We start from the raw sequence: 22,831 nt of genomic DNA, 5'->3' as shown, positions 1-22,831 counted from the left end.
TACATACACGTCCACACACGCACATATACATACCTATACATCTCAACGTATACATATTCATACATATACACCCAGACATATGCATATATACACATGTACATAATTCATACTGTCTGCCCTTATTTATTCTCGTTGCTACCGCGCCACACATGAAGTGACAACCCCGTCCCCCCGCATATGCGCGAGGTAACTAAAAAAAAAAAAGGCCACATTCGTTCTAGCTGTCATGTATAATGCTTCCATTCCACATCCAGACCCCACAAAGCTTTCCTTGGTTTACCCCAGACGCTTCACATGCCCTGGTTCAATCCATTGACAACACGTCGACCCCGGTATACCACATCGTTCCAGTTCACTCTATTCCTTGCACGACTTTCAACCTCCTGCATGTTCAGGCCCCGATCACTCAAAATCTTTTTCACCCCATCTTTCCACCTCCTATCTGGTCTCACACTTCTCCTCGTTCCCTCCACCTCTGACACATATATCCTCTTTGTTAATCTTTCCTCACTCATTCTCTCCATGTCACTAAACCATTTCAAAACACCCTCTTCTGCTCTCTCAACCACACGCTTTTTATTACCACACATCTCTCTTACCCCTTCATTACTTACACGATCAAAACACCTCACACCACAAATTGTCCTCAAACATCTCATTTCCAGCACATCCACCCTCCTCCGTACAACTCTATCTATAGCCCACGCCTCGCAACCATATAACATTGTTGGAACCACTGTTCCTTCAAACATACCTAGTTTTGCTTTCCAAGGTAACGTTCTCAACTTCTCACATTTTTCAACGTTCCCAGAACTTTCGCCCCCTCCCGACACCCTATGATTCAATTCCTCTTCCATGGTTCCATCCGCTGCCAAATCCACTCCCAGATATCTAAATATACATACGTATACTTATGTATATTCCCAATCACCAGTCCTTTTTCACAATTTCCATTTTCAACACTGAACACCCCAGCACCCCATGTACACCAATTATTCACTCAACTGCCACATTACTCACCTTTGCATTCAAATAACCCATCACTATAACCCAGTTCTGTGCATCAAAACTACTAACACACTCACTCAGCTGCTCCCAAACGCTTTCCTTTAATGATCTTTCTTCTCATACCCAGGTGACTATGCACCAATAATCACCCATCTCTATCCATCCACTTTCAGTTTTACCCATTTCAATCTAGAGTTTATTTCTTACGCTCTGTTTCTATCACACACTCCCACCACTACTGTTTCAGGAGTAGTGCTACTCCTTCCTTTGCTCTTGTCCTCTCAATAACCCCTTACTTTACTCCCAAGACATTCCCAAACTACTCTTCCCCTTTACCTTTGAGCTTCGTTTCACTCACAGCCAAAACATCCAGGTTCCTTAGGTCAAACATACTAATTATCTCTCCTGTTTTCTCATCTTGGTTACATCCACACACATTTAGACACCCCAATCTGAGCCTTCGAGGAGGATGAGCACTCCTGCGTGACTCCTTCTTCTGTTACCCCTTCTAGAAAGTTAAAATACGAAGAAGGAAGGGTTTTTAGCCACCAGCTCCCATCCCCTTTAGTCGCCTTCTACGGCACGTGAGGAATGCGTGGGAAGTATTCTTTCTCCCACGTCCACAGGGATATATATATATATATATATATATATATATATATATATATATATATATATATATATATATATATATATATATATATATATATATATATATATATATATATATATATATATATATATATATATCTTTCTTTCAAACTATTCGCCATTTCCCGTATTAGCAAGGTAGCGTTAAGAACGGAGGACTGGGCCTCTTAGGAAATATCCTCACCTGGCCCCCGTCTCTGTTCCTTCTCTTAGAAAGTTAAAAAAAAAAAGGAAAAGCAAGAGGGGAGGATTTCCAGACCCCCGCTCCCTCCCCTTTTAGTCGCCTTCTACGACACGCAGGGAATACGTGGGAAGTATTCTTTCTCCCCTATCCCCAGTTGTTGTTCGCTGATGACACAGCGCTGGTGGCTGATTCATGTGAGAAACTGCAGAAGCTGGTGACTGAGTTTGGTAAAGTGTGTGAAAGAAGAAAGTTAAGAGTAAATGTGAATAAGAGCAAGGTTATTAGGTACAGTAGGGTTGAGGGTCAAGTCAATTGGGAGGTGAGTTTGAATGGAGAAAAACTGGAGGAAGTGAAGTGTTTTAGATATCTGGGAGTGGATCTGGCAGCGGATGGAACCATGGAAGCGGAAGTGGATCATAGGGTGGGGGAGGGGGCGAAAATTCTGGGGGCCTTGAAGAATGTGTGGAAGTCGAGAACATTATCTCGGAAAGCAAAAATGGGTATGTTTGGAGGAATAGTGGTTCCAACAATGTTGTATGGTTGCGAGGCGTGGGCTATGGATAGAGTTGTGCGCAGGAGGATGGATGTGCTGGAAATGAGATGTTTGAGGACAATGTGTGGTGTGAGGTGGTTTGATCGAGTGAGTAACGTAAGGGTAAGAGAGATGTGTGGAAAAAAAAAGTGCGTGGTTGAGAGAGCAGAAGAGGGTGTTTTGAAGTGGTTTGGGCACATGGAGAGGATGAGTGAGGAAAGATTGACCAAGAGGATATATGTGTCGGAGGTGGAGGGAACAAGGAGAAGAGGGAGACCAAATTGGAGGTGGAAAGATGGAGTGAAAAAGATTTTGTGTGATCGGGGCCTGAACATGCAGGAGGGTGAAAGGAGGGCAAGGAATAGAGTGAATTGGAGCGATGTGGTATACCGGGGCTGACGTGCTGTCAGTGGATTGAATCAAGGCATGTGAAGCGTCTGGGGTAAACCATGGAAAGCTGTGTAGGTATGTATATTTGCGTGTGTGGACGTATGTATATACATGTGTATGGGGGGGTTGGGCCATTTCTTTCGTCTGTTTCCTTGCGCTACCTCGCAAACGCGGGAGACAGCGACAAAGTATAAAAAAAAAAAAAAAAATATATATATATATATATATATATATATATATATATATATATATATATATATATATACATATATATATATATATATATATATATATATATATATATATATTATATATATATATATATATATATATATATATATATATATATATATATATATATATATATATATATATATATATATATATATATATTTATTTATTTATCTATTCATTGATCTATTCATTTATTTATCTATTTACTTTGCTTTGTCGCTGTCTCCTGCGTTAGCGAGGTAGCGCAAGGACAGACGAAAGAATGGTCCAACCCACCCACATACATGTGTATATACATACACGTCCACACACGGAAATATACATACCTATACATCTCAACGTATACATATGTATACACAAACAGACATATACATATATACACATGTACATAATTCATACCGTCTGCCTTCATTCATTCCCATCACCACCCAGCCACACATGAAGTAACAACCCCCTCCCCCCTCATGTGCGCGAGGTAGCGCTAGGAAGACAACAAAGACCCCATTCTTCTCACTCAGTCTCTAGCTGTCATGTAATAATGCACTGAAAACACAGCTCCCTTTCCACATCCAGGCCCCACAGAACTTTCCATGGTTTACCCAAGACGCTTCACATGCCCTGGTTCAATCCATTGACAGCACGTCGACCCCGGTATACTACATCGTTCCAATTCACTCTATTCCCTTCACGCCTTTCAACCTCCTGCATGTTCAGGCCCCAATCACTCAAAATCTTTTTCACTCCATCTTTCCACCTCCAGTTTGGTCTCCCACTTCTCGTTCCCTCCACCTCTGACACATATATCCTCTTGGTCAATGTTTCCTCTCTCATTCTCTCCATGTGACCAAACCATTTCAAAACACCCTCTTCTGCTCTCTCAACCACACTCTTTTTATTACCACACATATCCCTTACCCTATTATTACTTACTCGATCGAACCACCTCACATCACATATTGTCCTCAAACATCTCATTTCCAGCACATCCACCTTCCTCCGCAAAACTCTATCCATAACCCACGCCTCGCAACCATATAACATTGTTGGCACCACTATTCCTTCAAACATACCCATTTTTGCTTTCCGAGATAATGTTTTCGACTTCCACACATTCTTCAACGCTCGAAGAATTTTCGCCCCCTCCCCCACACTATGATTCACTTCCGCTTCCATGGTTCCATCCGCTGCCAAATCCACTCCCAGATATATAAAACACTTCACTTCCTTCAGTTTTTCTCCATTCAAACTTACCTCCCAATTGACTTGACCCTCAACCCTACTGTACCTAATAACCTTGCTCTTATTCACATTTAATCTCAGCTTTCTTCTTTGACACGCTTTACCAAACTCAGTCACCAGCTTCTGCAGTTTCTCACATGAATCATCTACCAGCGCTGTATCATCAGCGAACAACAACTGACTCACTTCCCAAGCTCTTTCATCCACAACAGACTGCATACGTGCCCCTCTTTCCAAAACTCTTGCATTCACCTCCCTAACAACCCCATCCATAAACAAATCAAAAAACCATTGGGACATTACACACCCCTGTCGTAAACCTACATTCACTGAGAACCAATCACTTTCCTCGCTTCCTACACGTGCACATGCCTTACATCCTCGATAGAAATTTTTCACTTCTTCTAACAACTTGCCTCCACGCCATATATTCTTAATACCTTCCACAAAGCATCTCTATCAACTCTATCATATGCCTTCTCCAGATCCATAAATGCTACATACAAATCCATTTGCTTTTCTAAGTATTTCTCACATTCTTCAAGGCAAATACCTGATCCACACATCCTCTACCACTTTTGAAACCACAGTGCTCTTCCCCAATCTGATGCTCTGTACATGCCTTCACCCTCTCAGTCAATACCCTCCCATACAATTTCCCAGGAATACTCAACAAATTTATACCTCTGTAATTTGAACACTCACTTTAATCCCCTTTGCCTTTGTACAATGGGACTATGCAAGCATTCCGCCAATCCTCAGGCACCTCACCATGAGTCATACATACATTAAATAACCTTACCAACCAGTCAACAATACAGTCACACCCTTTTTTAATAAATTCCACTGCAATACCATCCAAACCCGCTGCCTTGCTGGCTTTTATCTTCCGCAAAACTTTTACAACCTCTTCTCTGTTTATCAAATTATATGTATATATATATATATATATATATATATATATATATATATATATATATATATATATATATATATATATATATATATATATTATCCCTGGGGATAGGGGATTAAGAATACTTCCCACGTATTCCCTGCGTGTCGTAGAAGGCGACTAAAAGGGGAGGGAGCGGGGGGCTGGAAATCCTCCCCTCTCGTTTTTTTTTTTTTTTATTTTCCAAAAGAAGGAACAGAGGGGGCCAGGTGAGGATATTCCAAAAAAGGCCCAGTCCTCTGTTCTTAACACTACCTCGCTAACGTGGGAAATGTCAAATAGTTTAAAAGAAAGATATATATATATATATATATATATATATATATATATATATATATATATATATATATATATATATATATATGAATTTATATATATATATATATATATATATATATATATATATATATATATATATATATATATATATATATATATATATATATAGATAGATATATATATATATATATATATATATATATATATATATATATATATATATATATATATATATATATTTATATATTCAGTGAGAAGAGCGGCCTGGGTACATACCAGGCGGCGCTCAGTGTCGGTCGTGGGGGAGGCGAGTGCGACCAGTTATTTCCACTCTGTCCTGCCTCCTCCCAGCAGTTAATGACCCAATTTCAGAGCATGAAAATCGTCCAGAATTAAGAAGAAAGAATCTCTGCACATTCTTCGAATGTATCATAATCCAACTTGAACTCCTTACCTTACCTTGACCACTTAAGAAGCCTATGCCCCACTAAACCGTTGCATGTAAAGTTTCGCGCAGAATTTGTGAAGTATTTCGCTGAACAGTAGTTTGCTGTGTTCCCATGCAACCATAGTCAAACTGTACCATGAATTGGTTTTCAGAAGTGTAACGTCACACTGTATGAAGACAGAAACTTTGTGACAGTGGGGGGGAGATATATATTCGTAATCAATCCAGTTCACCTTCATAAGAACCACACCTTTAGCAGGACATAACAGACGCTTAACGAACTGGAGTGTTTAAATACTATGTGTGGTGGTTACAACTGGTTACTTCATTGCAGTAACAGGCGATTAATAGGGGGGGGAGCGGGGGTCTGGAAGTCCTCCCCATCAGTTTTTCCTTTTCCAAGGGAGGGAATGGAGAAAGGGCCCGGGTGAGGATTTTTCCTCTAAGACTCAGTCCTCTGTTCTTAACGTTACCTCGCTGGCGCGGGAAGGGGCGAATATATATATATATATATATATATATATATATATATATATATATATATATATATATATATATATATATATATGTATATATATGTATATATATGTATGTGTATATATGTATATATATGTATATATGTATCCCTGGGGATAGGGGTTTAAGAATACTTCCCACGTATTCCCTGCGTGTCGTAAAAGGCGACTAAAAGGGGAGGGAGCGGGGGGCTGGAATTCCTCCCCTCTCTTTTTTTTTTTTTAAATTTTCCAAAAGAAGGAACAGAGTGGGGCCAGGTGAGGATATTCCAAAAAAGGCCCAGTCCTCTGTTCTTAGCGCTACCTCGCTAATGCGGGAAATGGCGAATAGTTTAAAAAAAAAAAAAAGATATATATATATATATATTTATATTCTTTCTTTTAAACTATTCGCCATTTCCCGCGTTAGCGAGGTAGCGTTAAGAACAGAGGACTGGGCCTTTGAGGGAATATCTTTTCCTGGCCCCCTTCTCTGTTCCTTCTTTTAGAAAATTAAAAACAAAAAAAAACGAGAGGGGAGGATTTCCAGCCACCCGCTCCCTCCCCTTTTAGTCGCCTTCTACGACACTCAGGGAATACGTGGGAAGCATTTCTTCTCCCTTGTATATATTTATACCTCGCTGAAGCGAGAGGTAGTGATGCTGTTTCCTCTGGGATGGTCATGGTGTGGTAGAGACAGTCTGCCGGTCATGTTGTGGAAGAGACAGTCTGCCGGTCATGGTGTGGAAGAGACAGTCTGCCGGTCATGGTGTGGAAGAGACAGTCTGCCGGTCATGGTGTGGAAGAGACAGTCTGCCGGTCATGGTGTGGAAGAGACAGTCTGTCCGTCATGGTGTGGAAGAGACAGTCTGCCGGTCATGGTGTGGAAGAGACAGTCTGTCCGTCATGGTGTGGTCGAGACAGTCTGCCGGTCATGGTGTGGAAGAGACAGTCTGTCCGTCATGGTGTGGTCGAGACAGTCATGGTGTGGTAAATATAGTCTTCGGTTACCCCTACCACCCCAGTATACGCGGCAGGTACAGACGAAGCGATCATTATCTGATAGTGTTGCCAGTACCGGTCCAGTGTTGCTTGTTTTGCCTGTCCTGGGAGTGTTGCTACTACCACACCAGTGTTGTCTTGTGTAGACTGTCCTGTGTTGGTATATGATCGCTGATGCGCTCCTACATCTTCCTACGCCAAGGCTTTTCTGCCTCTTCCAGCAATGGTCGTGTAGGTCGGTAGTTTGGTTATACCAGAGTCGTGGGTGTGCTAGGGTGTCGGGTGTCATACACAGGTGGTCCGGATGTTATAATGTGGGTGTGACAAGGTGTACAATGTAATGTACATTGTATCATAAAGGCATGATTTGCGTGTGCCATGGTATAGAACATCATAACACAGGGTGTCATAAAGACGTGATTTTGGTGTGCCTGGGTGTAGGGTATCAGAACACAGGGTATCATAAATACATGATCTGGGTGTGCTTGGGTGTAGTGCATTATGATAGAGGGTGTCATAAAGACGTAATCTGGGTGTGCCTGGGTGTAGGGCATCATAACACAGGGTGTCATAAAGACATGATCACCGTGTGCCTGGGTGTAGGGCATCATAACACAGGGTGTCAGGTGTGCTGAAGCGTCTGGTTATCCCGACATTTGACTTACCCTGGCTACACCTGTCGTCGAGAGGTGTCCAGCTGCCATTGATACACTGTCTGAATCTGCCTGGCGCTCCGGACAACCACGTCTGCCCCTCACCACACTCATAGTATACCCCGTACACCGACGACCTGCCGTTGCTGAGGGTAAAATTCTCCTTAGCGATTGCATTGGGTGGGTGCACGTCCTCGTCAAGGGCACAAGGTTCCATCCTACTGTCGTTCACTGTCAAGAAAGAAAGGCTTCAGATGCTTTTTTTTCTGTAGTTATGATTCAAGGACATAAAGGAAATCTTCCATTTATCAGTGAATAAATTCTACATCAACCAGGTGGAGTACAAAGGACGTCTGTCCCAGGGAAGCTGGAGGCGAAACGTCATCCCGAGGTGGAGACGTGCTCGTGATTCTCTGAGACTGACCCCATGACCGCCTGTGGTAGGGGGTTTAATAAGTGTTGGTGTCGAGGGCATAAGGCTCTACCTGTGACTTGTTATGGTCAGGTCAGTCAGTAAACTTGTTAAAACTGCTGACTCACAGTTTCTGGTGTATGGCTTATATACTGGACTAAGGTGTGTATTACACATATGTTAAAACTGCTGACTCACAGTTTCTGGTGTATGGCTTATGTACTGGACTAAGATGTGTATTACACATATGCTTGATGGTGCAAGATACTGTGGTCCCTTTCACCTTGTATGTGTGTATTGGTATGTATGTGTGTGTGTGTGTGTGTGTGTGTGTGTGTGTGTGTGTGTGTGTGTGTGCGTTTGGTCACCACCTGTTTGCTACAGTGCGAAATGGGAGTTCTACACTTGTAGTGCCCCAATCTTTTAATCTTTCTTTACCCTCACATGTTTATAAACTTCAATATATTGTCTGCATTCACACACTCTTCTTTCATTCCATTCATCTATGATTCTATCACTGTAGAAGTTATTCACCTTTTATCTTCACTATCTCGCTATGACCGTTTGTTATTCTGTCCTTGTCTTTTCCAGAGAAATGTTCACTGTCGATACAGTTAGTGTACTTATGATGTGCACTGTCGATACAGTTAGTGTACTTATGATGTTCAATGTCGATACAGTTAGTGTACTTATGATGTTCACTGTCAATACAGTTAGTGTACTTATGATGTTCAATGTCGATACTGTTAGTGTACTTATGATATTTGAAGGTTTCAAACAATACGTTAACTATCGATACTGTTAGTGTACTTATGATATCTAAAGGTTTCGAATAATATGTTCACGATACTCTTAGTCTACTTATGATATCTAATGGTTTCGAATAGCATGTTCACGATACTTTTAGTATACTTATGATATTTAATGGTTTCACATAATATGTTCACGAGACTCTTAGTGTGGTTATGAAATCTAAAGGTTTCAAATGGTATGTTCACGAGACTCTTAGTGTACTTATGATATCTAAAGGTTTTAAATGATATGTTCACTGTCGATACTGTTGGTGTGCTTATGATATCTAAAGGTTTCAGATAAGTCTACCCTCTGTCTTCTCTCTTCTATTGTGGGCAGACTTATTACTAATGACCCTCTGCCTCTAACTCCCACCCAGTAACTCACTTGTCATAGTTCACGTATTGTTGCTCTTCTATGGACTTTTTTTTTTTGTTAGACGTTATCGGTCCTTGATATGACTAACATAACGGAAGATAATCTGTCACTTTATCTTTTCTCCTGACTTGGTGTTCTGGCGATAAGTGGGGTACACTGTCGACCCCAAGTCCTTCCACACACACACGCCTTCTTTCGCCGTGTCTAAGTTTCATTTTGCTGTCACTTTTGAACATTGTCAACCTCGTATATGACCAAGCAGTTTGTTTTGGACTGTTTGGAAGTTCCAGTTCTTGTCATTCATTCTTACTTCTCTCATGACTTACGCATCATTCTCAAATGAATTCAGTCATCCCTCGTAAGTCATGACCATAGATCAAGAGGGACAGAGGCCCTGCGGTAGAACTTTACGTCATGCCATTGGTCACCTCAACCCACCTACAGTATGAAAGACATCAGCAAAAGAAGTCTTCCTCCATATCCTGCCAGAATATCAAGCCTCTTTATCCAACCTTTGTGTGTAAGAGTTTCAAATGCCTTCTGGTTAGCCAAGAATCATCAAAACCCATCCAGTCGTACATCTTGTCGACAGATGGCTGTCTCTGTCATGAAAATACCAAATAACTATTATGCATGACCTCTTTTCTCTGAGCTCATGTTGCTTCTTCCTTAAGCAGCCACTGCCTCAAAAGTACTGTCCATCTGCTTTCTGGTTGTCATGTTCAGCATTTTCCATAACACGTTCTTCAGATCTGCTGGTCTGTAGCCGAGTGCAATTGTCCGACCTCCTTTCTTAAAAACAGGCATGATAAATGTTCTCTTCCACTCCTTTAACATGAGATCGTCTTCCAATGATTGCTTGAGCAGGTGCTCCTGCACCACACTGTTTAAGGGCAAATGGAGAGACTTCGTCAGGATCATGACCTCTTTTATGGGTTAAGGTCCCACAATGGCCTTTTCTAGGGTTTTCAGGCACTTCATTGTTCTCCGTAGCCAGTTCACTAATAACGCTCACCAATTAGCAACGTCCAGTGTGAATGCAATTTCAGTTCTTCGCATATTTTCCCATCTACAACATCCTTTCCACCCGATTCCCTCAGCCTTTCCCTTTGAGAGAAAAACCGTTTACATAGCATTGATGTCTGAAATAAAAAAGAAAATCCTAATACGTTTCTCTTCATCATTGTTAGTATATCATATACATATGACTCAGATTCTCCTGTTTTTGGGGCATTACGTTAGTACACGTTTCATGGTAATATGGCAATTCTAGGTGTCACATACTGGAGAAGGTCTTCCTCCCTCCTTTAAGTGACTAAGTCAACAACATACTATGTCCAACCTTCAGGGACATAGGATTGTGTAAAGATGATTCTTTATGAAAAAGGGACATCATTCTTCAAAACCATCTTGAATCCTCTGCAGTTTGTTCATTTCTGTGGCCTTCTTAATGCCATCTAGCTTACCCTTCACATCTAGCGTAATGTTCTATTCTGCTCGTAAAATCAATGTGAGGTTCGGCTCCCGTATTTAGACTGCTGCATTACGGTTGATTCAGCCTCAGTACACGTCATCTCATCCCAATGATACCAGCATGATCCAGGACACCAAGCAAAAATTTTCTCTCCTACGTTTTGCGTGGATTCTTGAACACTGGGAGCACAGTGTGATATGGCTTACAGTGCACTCTGATAATTGGAGTAGATTATTAGTTTCCTTTAAGCGAATTACTTAGACAAAGTGTAGCTTGAGCACCATAGGTTTGCATCCCTAAGACGCACAGCTTCCTTAAATTTACTTTCTGTTAGATATTATATAGTGTGTCGAGGCCGTCCTCCAGTGTCACCCATCCACCTCACCTTCACATAGTACTCTAACTTGAGTTTCATCAACCATATATCAGACCAACCATGGAGTATGTCTAGGTTCTCCTGTAGGTTGATACACTCCTCCTCATTCATTACTCTCCTCATAACCTTGGCATTATTCACAAATGTATTTGAGATATGAGTCCATTCCTTCAGTCAGTCAATTACGTAGTTCAAGTAGAGCAATGGTCCGAGGGCTGAGCCCTATGCACGCTACTGGTAACCCCCAGCTCATTTCAAGACGCTCCTCTGACATCTGCCTTTGTTTCGTGTTACCAATGTAAATTTCTGACTCTCGGTCGAGTCTCTCACTTATTCCCGCCTGATGTTTCCGACTACTTTACCAACCTCCTTTGTGGTTCAGACTCAAATACTTTCTTGTAATCCAGGTAACTGCAATCCATCGAACCTTCTGTCTCAAACGGAACTGTCTCTCAAAGCATAAAGGTTTGTTAACATGGCATTCTTTTCTTGACTCCGTGTTGTATCATCCTTAGCGGGTTTCCCTTTGGCAACTTAACGTCCATCACCTTTCTAATTACATTTTCCAGAATTCTAGGCACAATGCTCGTCAAATACAGTGATCTGTAATTCAACGCAACTATCCCGTTCTCCTATCGTAAAAGAAGGTATAATTTTGTCCTCATCCTCTCCCTTGGCACTTTACCTTCCTCCTATGACAGATTAAATATTTCAGGTGGTCTGGTCAGTGCATATGAAAGATATTTATCGGGAGATCTTTTACTTTTGTGTGTGTGTGTGTGTGTGTGTGTGTGTGTGGGAGGGGGGGTATGACGTCTGAGGCTCCAGTCACGGAGAAAGGTCCACATCAAGGCCGGGCCATAATTGAAATTATATAGAGAGGATTGTGAGAGGAAAAAAAGTAGAGGGAAGGGAAAGTATATATTTCATTGTTTGCCAACGCCTGCCCATTCCACTGTGTAAACACTGTGGAACTTGTCGTATCATCCTCGAACCTCCTCTCTGAATCCCATACGATGTTTCGTTGTTCTGTCACTGACAACTTTGTTCTCACGAAGATTGGTGGAAAGCATTTGGACTATTTGCTGCCTCCTCCACAATATCTGTTGCCTTCTTCAAAATATCTGATGCTTCCTCCACAATATATTCTGCCTCCTCCACAATATCTGCTGCCTCCCCCACAATATCTGCTCCCTAGTCCACAGTATCTGCTGCCTTCTCTACAATATCTGCTACCCCCTGCACAATATCTGCTCCCTCGTCCACAATATCGGCTGCCTCGTCCACAATATCTGCTGCCTCCTCAACAATATCTGCTGCCTCGTCCACAATATCTGCATCCTCCTCCACAATATGTACTGCCTCGTCCACAGTATCTGCTGTCTCCCCCACAAAATCTGCTGCCTCGTACACAATATCTGCCTCCTGGTCCACAATATCTACCGCCTCCTCCACAACATCTACTGCCTCCTCCACAATATCTGCTGCCTTCTCCACTGTATCTGCTGCCTCCTCCACAATATCTGCTCCCTCCCCCACAATACCTGCTACTTCGTCCACAATATCTGCTGCCTCGTCCACAATATCTGCTACCTCTTCCACAATATCTGCTGCCTCGTCCACAATATCTGCTGTCTCCTACACAATATCTGCTGCCTCCTCTGTAATATCTGGTGCCTCTTCCACGATATGTGCTGCCTGCTCCACAATATCTGTTGCCTCTTCCTCAACATCAGCTGCCTCTCCAACAATATCTGTTACCTCCTCCACAATATCTGCTGCCTCCTCCACAATATCTGCTGCCTCCTCCACAATATCTGCTGCCTCCTCCACAATACCTGCTGCCTCCTGCACAATATCTGCTGCCTCCTGCACAATACCTGCTGCCTCCTGCACAATATATGCTGCCTCCTGCACAATACCTGCTGCCTCGTCCACAATATTCATTTCATAGTTTCCCTCTTCATCCTTTCCTATCCAGCTACGCTCATGCCTTAGGCCCCACCATCGCCCTTGTCACAGCAAAAGGTTGAAGCTCTTTCGCCTTTTTGACGTCTTTTCCTGCACCATTTTTCTGCTCTTTTTAAACCTCACTCTGTATTTGGAGCCATAAAACCCATGTTCCTACTCCTTCATTGCCAACTCCACAACAATGTCCAATATCATGTGCGGTGAACTCCAGAGAAACTGTTCACATCTGTCGTGGGGTTTCCTCGATCTTAACTGTGTGAGTCTGGCCTCATCTCTGATCCTTCCAGTGCTTCATGCACCTCACTGTAATCGACCCCTGTGCTTTGAATTGTATCTTTTCGTCCATATGGCGCATCACATGTGATACGCGATGGCCATCCCTTCTGGCGTAAAAACAAGATCTGGTATCATCTGTATCAGATCATTTGAATGTCGTGTGATCAATGACATGCTGAGACAGGAAATTCTGTATGTGTGTGTTTACTTACAGGAAGAGAGTTTTACACTAATGTTGACCCGTCTCTTGGCCTTGTATGTATATACCATGCTTTTACTTCTACGTATGTATACACACACACGTGCACACACACACACACACACACACACACACACACACACACACACACACACGCACAATAGCCGATGATAGGTGCACATGTATCAACAAGATGTGAGGGAAAGATGAACACTTGAGGGTGAATGTAGGCCGACAGCTTCGCTTAGGATTCGAACCCATGCGAGTTCAACCCCGGGCTTGCCCGTGCTGACTGATGGTCAGTAACGCTAACCACTTCACCATGGAGTCCCATGTGTGTGTGTGTGTGTGTATGTGTATGTGTGTGTGTATGTTACAGAGAGAGAGAGAGAGAGAGACTGTGGATTAAATGGTCAGGACCAAATGAGAACATCGTAACATGTCATTCATGTAACAGGTTCCCATACTGACGGAGACCCTGATCATCATTACGATACTCTTTTGGTGCCGGGAGCAACACTGTCCACTGTAGAATGATCCACTTTACAATGATTTTATGAACGATATCAGAATTCCAGTGTACCTTTCCAGTGTACCGTTCCAATGTACCGGTTCCAGTGTACCATTCTAGTGTACCATTCCAGTGAAGAGAGATGAAACGAAAGGCCTGCTGATGAGAGTTTCTACCCTACATTGAAGACAGCCATATTCTGGATTTGTCGTGAGTGACACTGTGTGAGGAAGTCCTATGATACATCTCATGATTTCAAGTTGTGCTAATAGGAGAGGCTGTAGGAAGCCGGCCTTACTGGGAGCGGTACAGTTGAAATCGCCCGTCCTGGTCCAGTTACCATCCACACATTCGTCCAGCAGGAGACGGTCGCCGCCAGGAAATACTTCGTTGCTTGGATCTGGACATTCCAGGATTACAATTCCGTCCCCGACAGACCGGGTCCAGGGGTGCGGGTGGCTGGGGCAGCTGTCAGCAGCCTCTTTAGCTGTGGGCAAGAGACAAAACATCTCATGTACTTATGTTAGAAATATCAGTAAATTCCGGGTCATTGATACACATCATCTATACTTTCCAATTATTTAGTAGGATTTGCACCCTTCATTAAAAACTCGGGCTATCATCACCTATAGGTGCTGATATCCCAAAGAGAGTGGTGACCTTAAATACTGTCTACCAACCTTTAATTTCCTTACAGTAAGAATGTACCTTGAGATCAGTAACAGCCAAATCCTCATTGTTCTAGAGCTAGATTTCACTCCAACTCCTTCACAATTGTTCTACAAATGCCTGATATTAGCATCTGATATGATAGATCATAAATGAAATAACCCCAAAACAAACTCATTCTTCTACAGAGAGAATTACTCAAAATCAGAATATTCTGTTCAGAGGATCCAGTAGCATTTTCCCTGTACAGCCAACACCAACCCAATGAAAAGGTCTGATTCTACCTGCTGTGTGACAGACTCATCCAGATATGCTATGATGCGCCCGCACATCAGGCAGAATATATGACCCCCCCCCCCCTATACTTCCTGTCTCAGCTCTCCAACAATTAATTATAAATGAATTCAAAAAGCAACAAAGCACCAGGTCCTAACGAGACATTTTTTGGTCATGGAAGAGAAAACAAACCCATGTATTAGTGAAGCAGAAGTCAGAAATACGTTTCGATTTTCCAAAGGAAAACCTGTAACCTGATCGTGGAGAAAAAGAGGTGCAGATAATGTCAGTCGAGCAACTGAAGCCAAAATATTTACCTAATTTATGCTTAAACGTATTTAGGGTACTGTTTTAAACTACTCTAACTGAAGCTAAATATTCGTCAAGTTTATGCTTAAACGTATATATGGTACTGTTCTTAACTACTCTAAATGAAGCAAAATACCTATCAAGTTTATGCTTAAACGTATTTATGGTACTATTTTCAACCGCTCTGACTGCTAAATCATTCTATGTTTTAACAATTTCGCCTCAGTCGAGGTAAAACGTTTACCTACGAGATAACATCCTTTACTACGAGTGAAGTAAGACGAGATTATCGAAGCCTTTAATGATTTTCAGTAACCACATCAGATCTCCTTTTTAACCTTCTCTTTTCTAAGCTATATGGATTTAATTCGTTGAGTCGGATCTCATTAGATTTGTTTCTCAAGCCGGGGAATCATCTTGGCAGCTCTCCTAGTACTCTTACAATTCTGTCAGTGTTTCTCTCTTTTGTCTCCGCTGATGATGTGATTATGACACGAAAGTGCACTTGGGAACTTAAGAGTGTTTCATTTTCCCAGTGGACACATAGGAATATCTTGATAACGCGCAAAATTGTGATCCTTTCCATATATATATGAATATATATATATATATATATATATATATATATATATATATATATATATATATATATATATATATATATATATATATATATATACATATATACATATATTTCTTTTTTTTTTGCTTTGTCGCTGTTTCCCGCGTTTGCGAGGTAGCGCCCAATCCACCCCCATACACATGTATATACATACGTCCACACACGCAAATATACATACCTACACAGCTTTCCATGGTTTACCCAAGTCGCTTCACATGCCCTGATTCAATCCACTGACAGCACGTCAACCCCGGTATACCACATCGCTCCAATTCACTCTATTCCTTACCCGCCTTTCACCCTCCTGCATGTTCAGGCCCCGAGCACACAAAATCTTTTTCACTCCATCTTTCCACCTCCAATTTGGTCTCCCACTTCTCCTCGTTCCCTCCACCTCTGACACATATATCCTCTTGGTCAATCTTTCCTCACTCATTCTCTCCATGTGCCCAACCGATTTCAAAACACCCTCTTCTGCTCTCTCAACCACGCTCTCTTTATTTCCACACATCTCTCTTACCCTTACGTTACTTACTCGATCAAACCACCTCACACCACACATTGTCCTCAAACATCTCATTTCCAGCACATCCATCCTCCTGCGCACAACTCTATCCATAGCCCACGCCTCGCAACCATACAACATTGTTGGAACCACTATTCCTTCAAACATACCCATTTTTGCTTTCCGAGATAATGTTCTCGACTTCCACATTTTCTTCAAGGCTCCCAGAATTTTCGCCCCCTCCCCCACCCTATGATCCACTTCCGCTTCCATGGTTCCATCCGCTGCCAGATCCACTCCCAGATATCTAAAACACTTTACTTCCTCCAGTTTTTCTCCATTCAAACTTACCTCCCAATTGACTTGACCCTCAACCCAACTGTACCTAATAACCTTCCTCTTATTCACATTTACTCTTAAGTTTCTTCTTTCACACACTTTACCAAACTCAGTCACCAGCTTCTGCAGTTTCTAACATGAATCAGCCATCAGCGCTGTATCATCAGCGAACAGCAACTGACTCACTTCCCAAGCTCTCTCATCCCCAACAGACTTCATACTTGCCCCTCTTTCCAAAACTCTTGCATTTACATCCCTAACAACCCCATCCATAAACAAATTAAACAACCATGGAGACATCACACACCCCTGCCGCAAACCTATATTCACTGAGAACCAATCACTTTCCTCTCTTCCTACACGTACACATGCCTTACATCCTCGATAAAAACTTTTCACAACTTATAACAACTAGAAGGCGACTAGAGGGGACGGGAGCGGGGGGCCAGAAATCCTCCCCTCCTTCTATTTTTAAACTTTCTAAAATGGGAAACAGAAGAAGGAGTCACGCGGGGAGTGCTCATCCTCCTCGAAGGCTCAGACTGGGGTGTCTAAATGTGTGTGGATGTAACCAAGATGTGAAAAAAGGAGAGATAGGTAGTATGTTTGAGGAATGGAACCTGGATGTTTTGGCTCTGAGTGAAACGAAGCTCAAGGGTAAAGGGGAAGAGTGGTTTGGGAATGTCTTGGGAGTAAAGTCAGGGGTTAGTGAGAGGACAAGAGCAAGGGAAGGAGTAGCCTTACTCCTGAAACAGGAGTTGTGGGAGTATGTGATAGAATGTAAGAAAGTAAATTCTCGATAAATATGGGTAAAACTGAAAGTTGATGGAGAGAGATGGGTGATTATTGGTGCATATGCACCTAGGCATGAGAAGAAAGATCATGAGAGGCAAGTGTTTTGGGAGCAGCTGAATGAGTGTGTTAGTGGTTTTGATGCACGAGACCGGGTTATAGTGATGGGTGATTTGAATGCAAAGGTGAGTAATGTGGCAGTTGAGGGAATAATTGGTATACATGGGTTGTTCAGTGTTGGAAATGGAAATGGTGAAGAGCTTGTAGATTTATGTGCTGAAAAAGGACTGGTGATTGGGAATACCTGGTTTAAAAAGCGAGATATACATAAGTATACGTATGTAAGTAGGAGAGATGGCCAGAGAGCGTTATTGGATTACGTGTTAATTGACAGGTGCGCGAAAGAGAGACTTTTGGATGTTAATGTGCTAAGAGGTGCAACTGGAGGGATGTCTGATCATTATCTTGTGGAGGCTAAGGTGAAGATTTGTATGGGTTTTCAGAAAAGAAGAGTGAATGTTGGGGTGAAGAGGGTGGTGAGAGTAAGTGAGCTTGGGAAGGAGACTTGTGTGAGGAAGTACCAGGAGAGACTGAGTACAGAATGGAAAAAGGTGAGAACAATGGAAGTAAGGGGAGTGGGAGAGGAATGGGATGTATTTAGGGAATCAGTGATGGATTGCGCAAAAGATGCTTGTGGCATGAGAAGAGTGGGAGGTAGGTTGATTAGAAAGGGTAGTGAGTGGTGGGATGAAGAAGTAAGATTATTAGTGAAAGAGAAGAGAGAGGCATTTGGACGATTTTTGCAGGGAAAAAATGCAATTGAGTGGGAGATGTATAAAAGAAAGAGACAGGAGGTCAAGAGAAAGGTGCAAGAGGTGAAAAAGAGGGCAAATGAGAGTTGGGGTGAGAGAGTATCATTAAATTTTAGGGAGAATAAAAAGATGTTCTGGAAGGAGGTAAATAAAGTGCGTAAGACAAGGGAGCAAATGGGAACTTCAGTATAGGGCGCAAATGGGGAGGTGATAACAAGTAGTGGTGATGTGAGAAGGAGATGGAGTTAGTATTTTGAAGGTTTGTTGAATGTGTTTGATGATAGAGTGGCAGATATAGGGTGTTTTCGTCGAGGTGGTGTGCAAAGTGAGAGGGTTAGGGAAAATGATTTGGTAAACAGAGAAGATGTAGTAAAAGTTTTGCGGAAGATGAAAGCCAGCAAGGCAGCAGGTTTGGATGGTATTGCAGTGGAATTTATTTAAAAAGGGGGTGACTGTATTATTGACTGGTTAGTAAGGTTATTTAATGAATGTATGACTCATGGTGAGGTGCCTGAGGATTGGCGGAATGCGTGCATAGTGCCATTGTACAAAGGCAAAGGGAATAAGAGTGAGTGCTCAAATTACAGAGGTATAAGTCTGCTGAGTATTCCTGGTAAATTATATGGGAGGGTATTGATTGAGAGGGTGAAGGCATGTACAGAACATCAGATTGGGGAAGAGCAGTGTGGTTTCAGAAGTGGTAGAGGATATGTGGATCAGGTGTTTGCTTTGAAGAATGTATGTGAGAAATACTTAGAAAAGCAAATGGATTTCTATGTAGCATTTATGGATCTGGAGAAGGCATATGATAGAGTTGATAGAGATGCTCTGTGGAAGGTATTAAGAATATATGGTGTGGGAGGAAAGTTGTTAGAAGCAGTGAAAAGTTTTTATCGAGGATGTAAGGCATGTGTACGTGTAGGAAGAGAGGAAAGTGATTGGTTCTCAGTGAATGTAGGTTTGCGGCAGGGGTGTGTGATGTCTCCATGGTTGTTTAATTTGTTTATGGATGGGGTTGTTAGGGAGGTAAATGCAAGAGTTTTGGAAAGAGGGGCAAGTATGAAGTCTGTTGGGGATGAGAGAGCTTGGGAAGTGAGTCAGTTGTTGTTCGCTGATGATACAGCGCTGGTTGCTGATTCATGTGAGAAACTGCAGAAGCTGGTGACTGAGTTTGGTACAGTGTGTGAAAGAAGAAAGTTAAGAGTAAATGTGAATAAGAGCAAGGTTATTAGGTACAGTAGGGTTGAGGGTCAAGTCAATTGGGAGGTGAGTTTGAATGGAGAAAAACTGGAGGAAGTGAAGTGTTTTAGATATCTGGGAGTGGATCTGGCAGCGGATGGAACCATGGAAGCGGAAGTGGATCATAGGGTGGGGGAGGGGGCGAAAATTCTGGGAGCCTTGAAGAATGTGTGGAAGTCGAGAACATTATCTCGGAAAGCAAAAATGGGTATGTTTGAAGGAATAGTGGTTCCAACAATGTTGTATGGTTGCGAGGCGTGGGCTATGGATAGAGTTGTGCGCAGGAGGATGGATGTGCTGGAAATGAGATGTTTGAGGACAATGTGTGGTGTGAGGTGGTTTGATCGAGTGAGTAACGTAAGGGTAAGAGAGATGTGTGGAAATAAAAAGAGCGTGGTTGAGAGAGCAGAAGAGGGTGTTTTGAAGTGGTTTGGGCACATGGAGAGAATGAGTGAGGAGAGATTGACCAAGTGGATATATGTGTCGGAGGTGGAGGGAACGAGGAGAAGAGGGAGACCAAATTGGAGGTGGAAAGATGGAGTGAAAAAGATTTTGTGTGATCGGGGCCTGAACATGCAGGAGGGTGAAAGGAGGGCAAGGAATAGAGTGAATTGGAGTCATGTGGTATACAGGGGTTGACGTGCTGTCAGTGGATTGAATCAAGGCATGTGAAGCGTCTGGGGTAAACCATGGAAAGCTGTGTAGGTATGTATATCTGCGTGTGTGGACGTGTGTATGTACATGTGTATGGGGGGGGGGGGGTTGGGCCATTTCTTTCGTCTGTTTCCTTGCGCTACCTCGCAAACGCGGGAGACAGCGACAAAGTATAAAAAAAAAAAAAAAAAAAAAAAAAAATATATATATATATATATATATATATATATATATATATACATATATATATATATATATATATATATATATATATATATATATATATATATATATATATATATATATATATTTATATATACAGTCCTATGAGTCCACGGGGAAAATGAAACACGAAAATTTCCCAAGTGCACTTTCGTGTAATAATCACATCATCAGGGGAGACACAAATGAGAAATATAACAGTCAGTTGATATACATCGAAGAGACGTATATTACCGAAGGATTTATTCGCCAGTTTTTACTTCATTTGTGTATTCGCCAAAGTTTCTGCTTTATCTTTATAGTTTAGTATATGAGATCATCTGTGTGGCGTCCTACCTACTCCATACTCTCTCGATCCCTGCAAGGCCAACCTGGATACAGTTGACACATCTCCTCGCCAGACTGTTGGTATTAACGAACAATTCTATGATTAACGTACCAGGAATCTCCACAATGCTGCGTGAGGGCGCCTCTCCCATCCTTCCCTCGCCCTTTCCCCTGCCTGGAAACTAGTGTGTTGACAACGGTTCACGCCGCCCCAACCCCCTCCACGCTCCCTCCCCACCTTGACAACTGGACGATCTAGTGTACACGATTTAAGCTCCCCTCCCCTCCCACAACCACCACCACCACCACCACCGCCACCGCCACCGTCATCATCCTATTAATAAGGAGACCGACTAGCGTACATGATTCATGCACCCTTACCTTGACGTGGCAAAAGGAGGCAGGAAACCGCTGACAGCGTCAGATATATTGTTAGTTATTTTCGAGATATATATAAGTGATGTGGTTAGGAGGTGCACCACTGGGACCACGGAATGTACACTGTGTTGGTCCTGCACCCTCAGGACGAGGTGTGCACAGCTGGGTTTCCATACCATTAAGGACCAAGGGATCTACACGGCCCGGTACGTCAGTCACTGAGACCAAGAGTGGTACGTCGCTGGGTTCTCGTACCACCAGAACCATGGGATGTAGAATACCTGGTTTCCTTACCATCGGAACCTTGGGCTATACAACGCTGGAATACCACATAGTCACGATCGTTGGTGATTTACAATCAGCGTCAGCAATTATGTTTCCGAGAAGAAAAAAAAGAATTCCATGCGAGGCACGGCAGTCCCAACCCCCCTCCACAGCCCTCCCCGGCGTAATTCATGCGAGGTACAGCAGCTTCCCCTTCCAGCTACACTCCACACGAGATACGGCAACGTCCGCTTCCAGCCAGAATCCACTCCAGTTACGACAACCTACCATTCCAGCCACACAGTCTATGTAAGATACATCAACGTCCGCCTGCAGCCACAATCTAAGCAAAGTGCGGTAGTGTCCCCCTTCCAGCAACAATGCAAGCAATGTACAGCAGCATCAGCAGAGTCCCCAACTAGCCACAATATATGCAAGGTAGAACAACGTCCCCTTCCTACCACAATCCACGGAATGTACGGCATCGTCCCCATCCAGCCACAATCCATGTGAGGCACAGCAGCGTCCCTCTCCAGCCAAAATCCATGCGAGGCACAACAGGATCTCCCTCTAGTCACAATCCACGCAAGGCACGGCAGCGTCCCCTTCCAGCCAAACTCAACGCAGGGTAAGGCAGCGTCCCCTTCCAGCCAAACTCAACGCAGGGTAAGGCAGCGTCCCCTTCCAGCCAAACTCAACGCAGGGTAAGGCAGCGTCCCCTTCCAGCCAAACTCAACGCAGGGTAAGGCAGCGTCCCCTACTGGCCACAATCCAAGTAAGGTACAGCAGCGTCCCCATGTAGCTACAATTCATGCGAGGTACAACAGCCTCTCCTTCCAGCCGCAATTGATGCAAGGCACAGCAGCGTCTCCATCCAGTCACAATCCACGCGAGGCACAGCAGCGTCCCTTTCCGGTCACAATCCATGCGAGACACAATCCGCTCAAAGTACAGCAGTGACCCCC

The 22,831-nt window shown here is 42.9% G+C and overlaps 1 protein-coding gene across 1 annotated transcript in view; it reads right to left on the bottom strand.

The window, feature by feature from the left end:
• LOC139746758 (uncharacterized) overlaps positions 1 to 22,831 on the bottom strand; it is an 87,433-nt gene that overhangs the window by 47,081 nt on the left and 17,521 nt on the right. The window contains exons 2-3 of the mRNA XM_071658261.1: positions 14,757 to 14,945; positions 8,082 to 8,300 (exon numbers count right to left, since the gene is read on the bottom strand). Coding sequence (XP_071514362.1) covers positions 8,082 to 8,300; positions 14,757 to 14,945 — 408 coding nt within the window. The remainder of the gene's footprint in view (positions 1 to 8,081; positions 8,301 to 14,756; positions 14,946 to 22,831) is intronic.

This window comes from Panulirus ornatus, chromosome 66 (genome assembly GCF_036320965.1).
Source record: "Panulirus ornatus isolate Po-2019 chromosome 66, ASM3632096v1, whole genome shotgun sequence".
In the NCBI taxonomy this organism is placed as follows: Eukaryota; Metazoa; Arthropoda; class Malacostraca; order Decapoda; family Palinuridae; genus Panulirus; species Panulirus ornatus.
The sequence above is the reverse complement of the archived record's forward strand: the minus strand, read 5'-3'. Positions and strand labels throughout refer to the sequence as shown.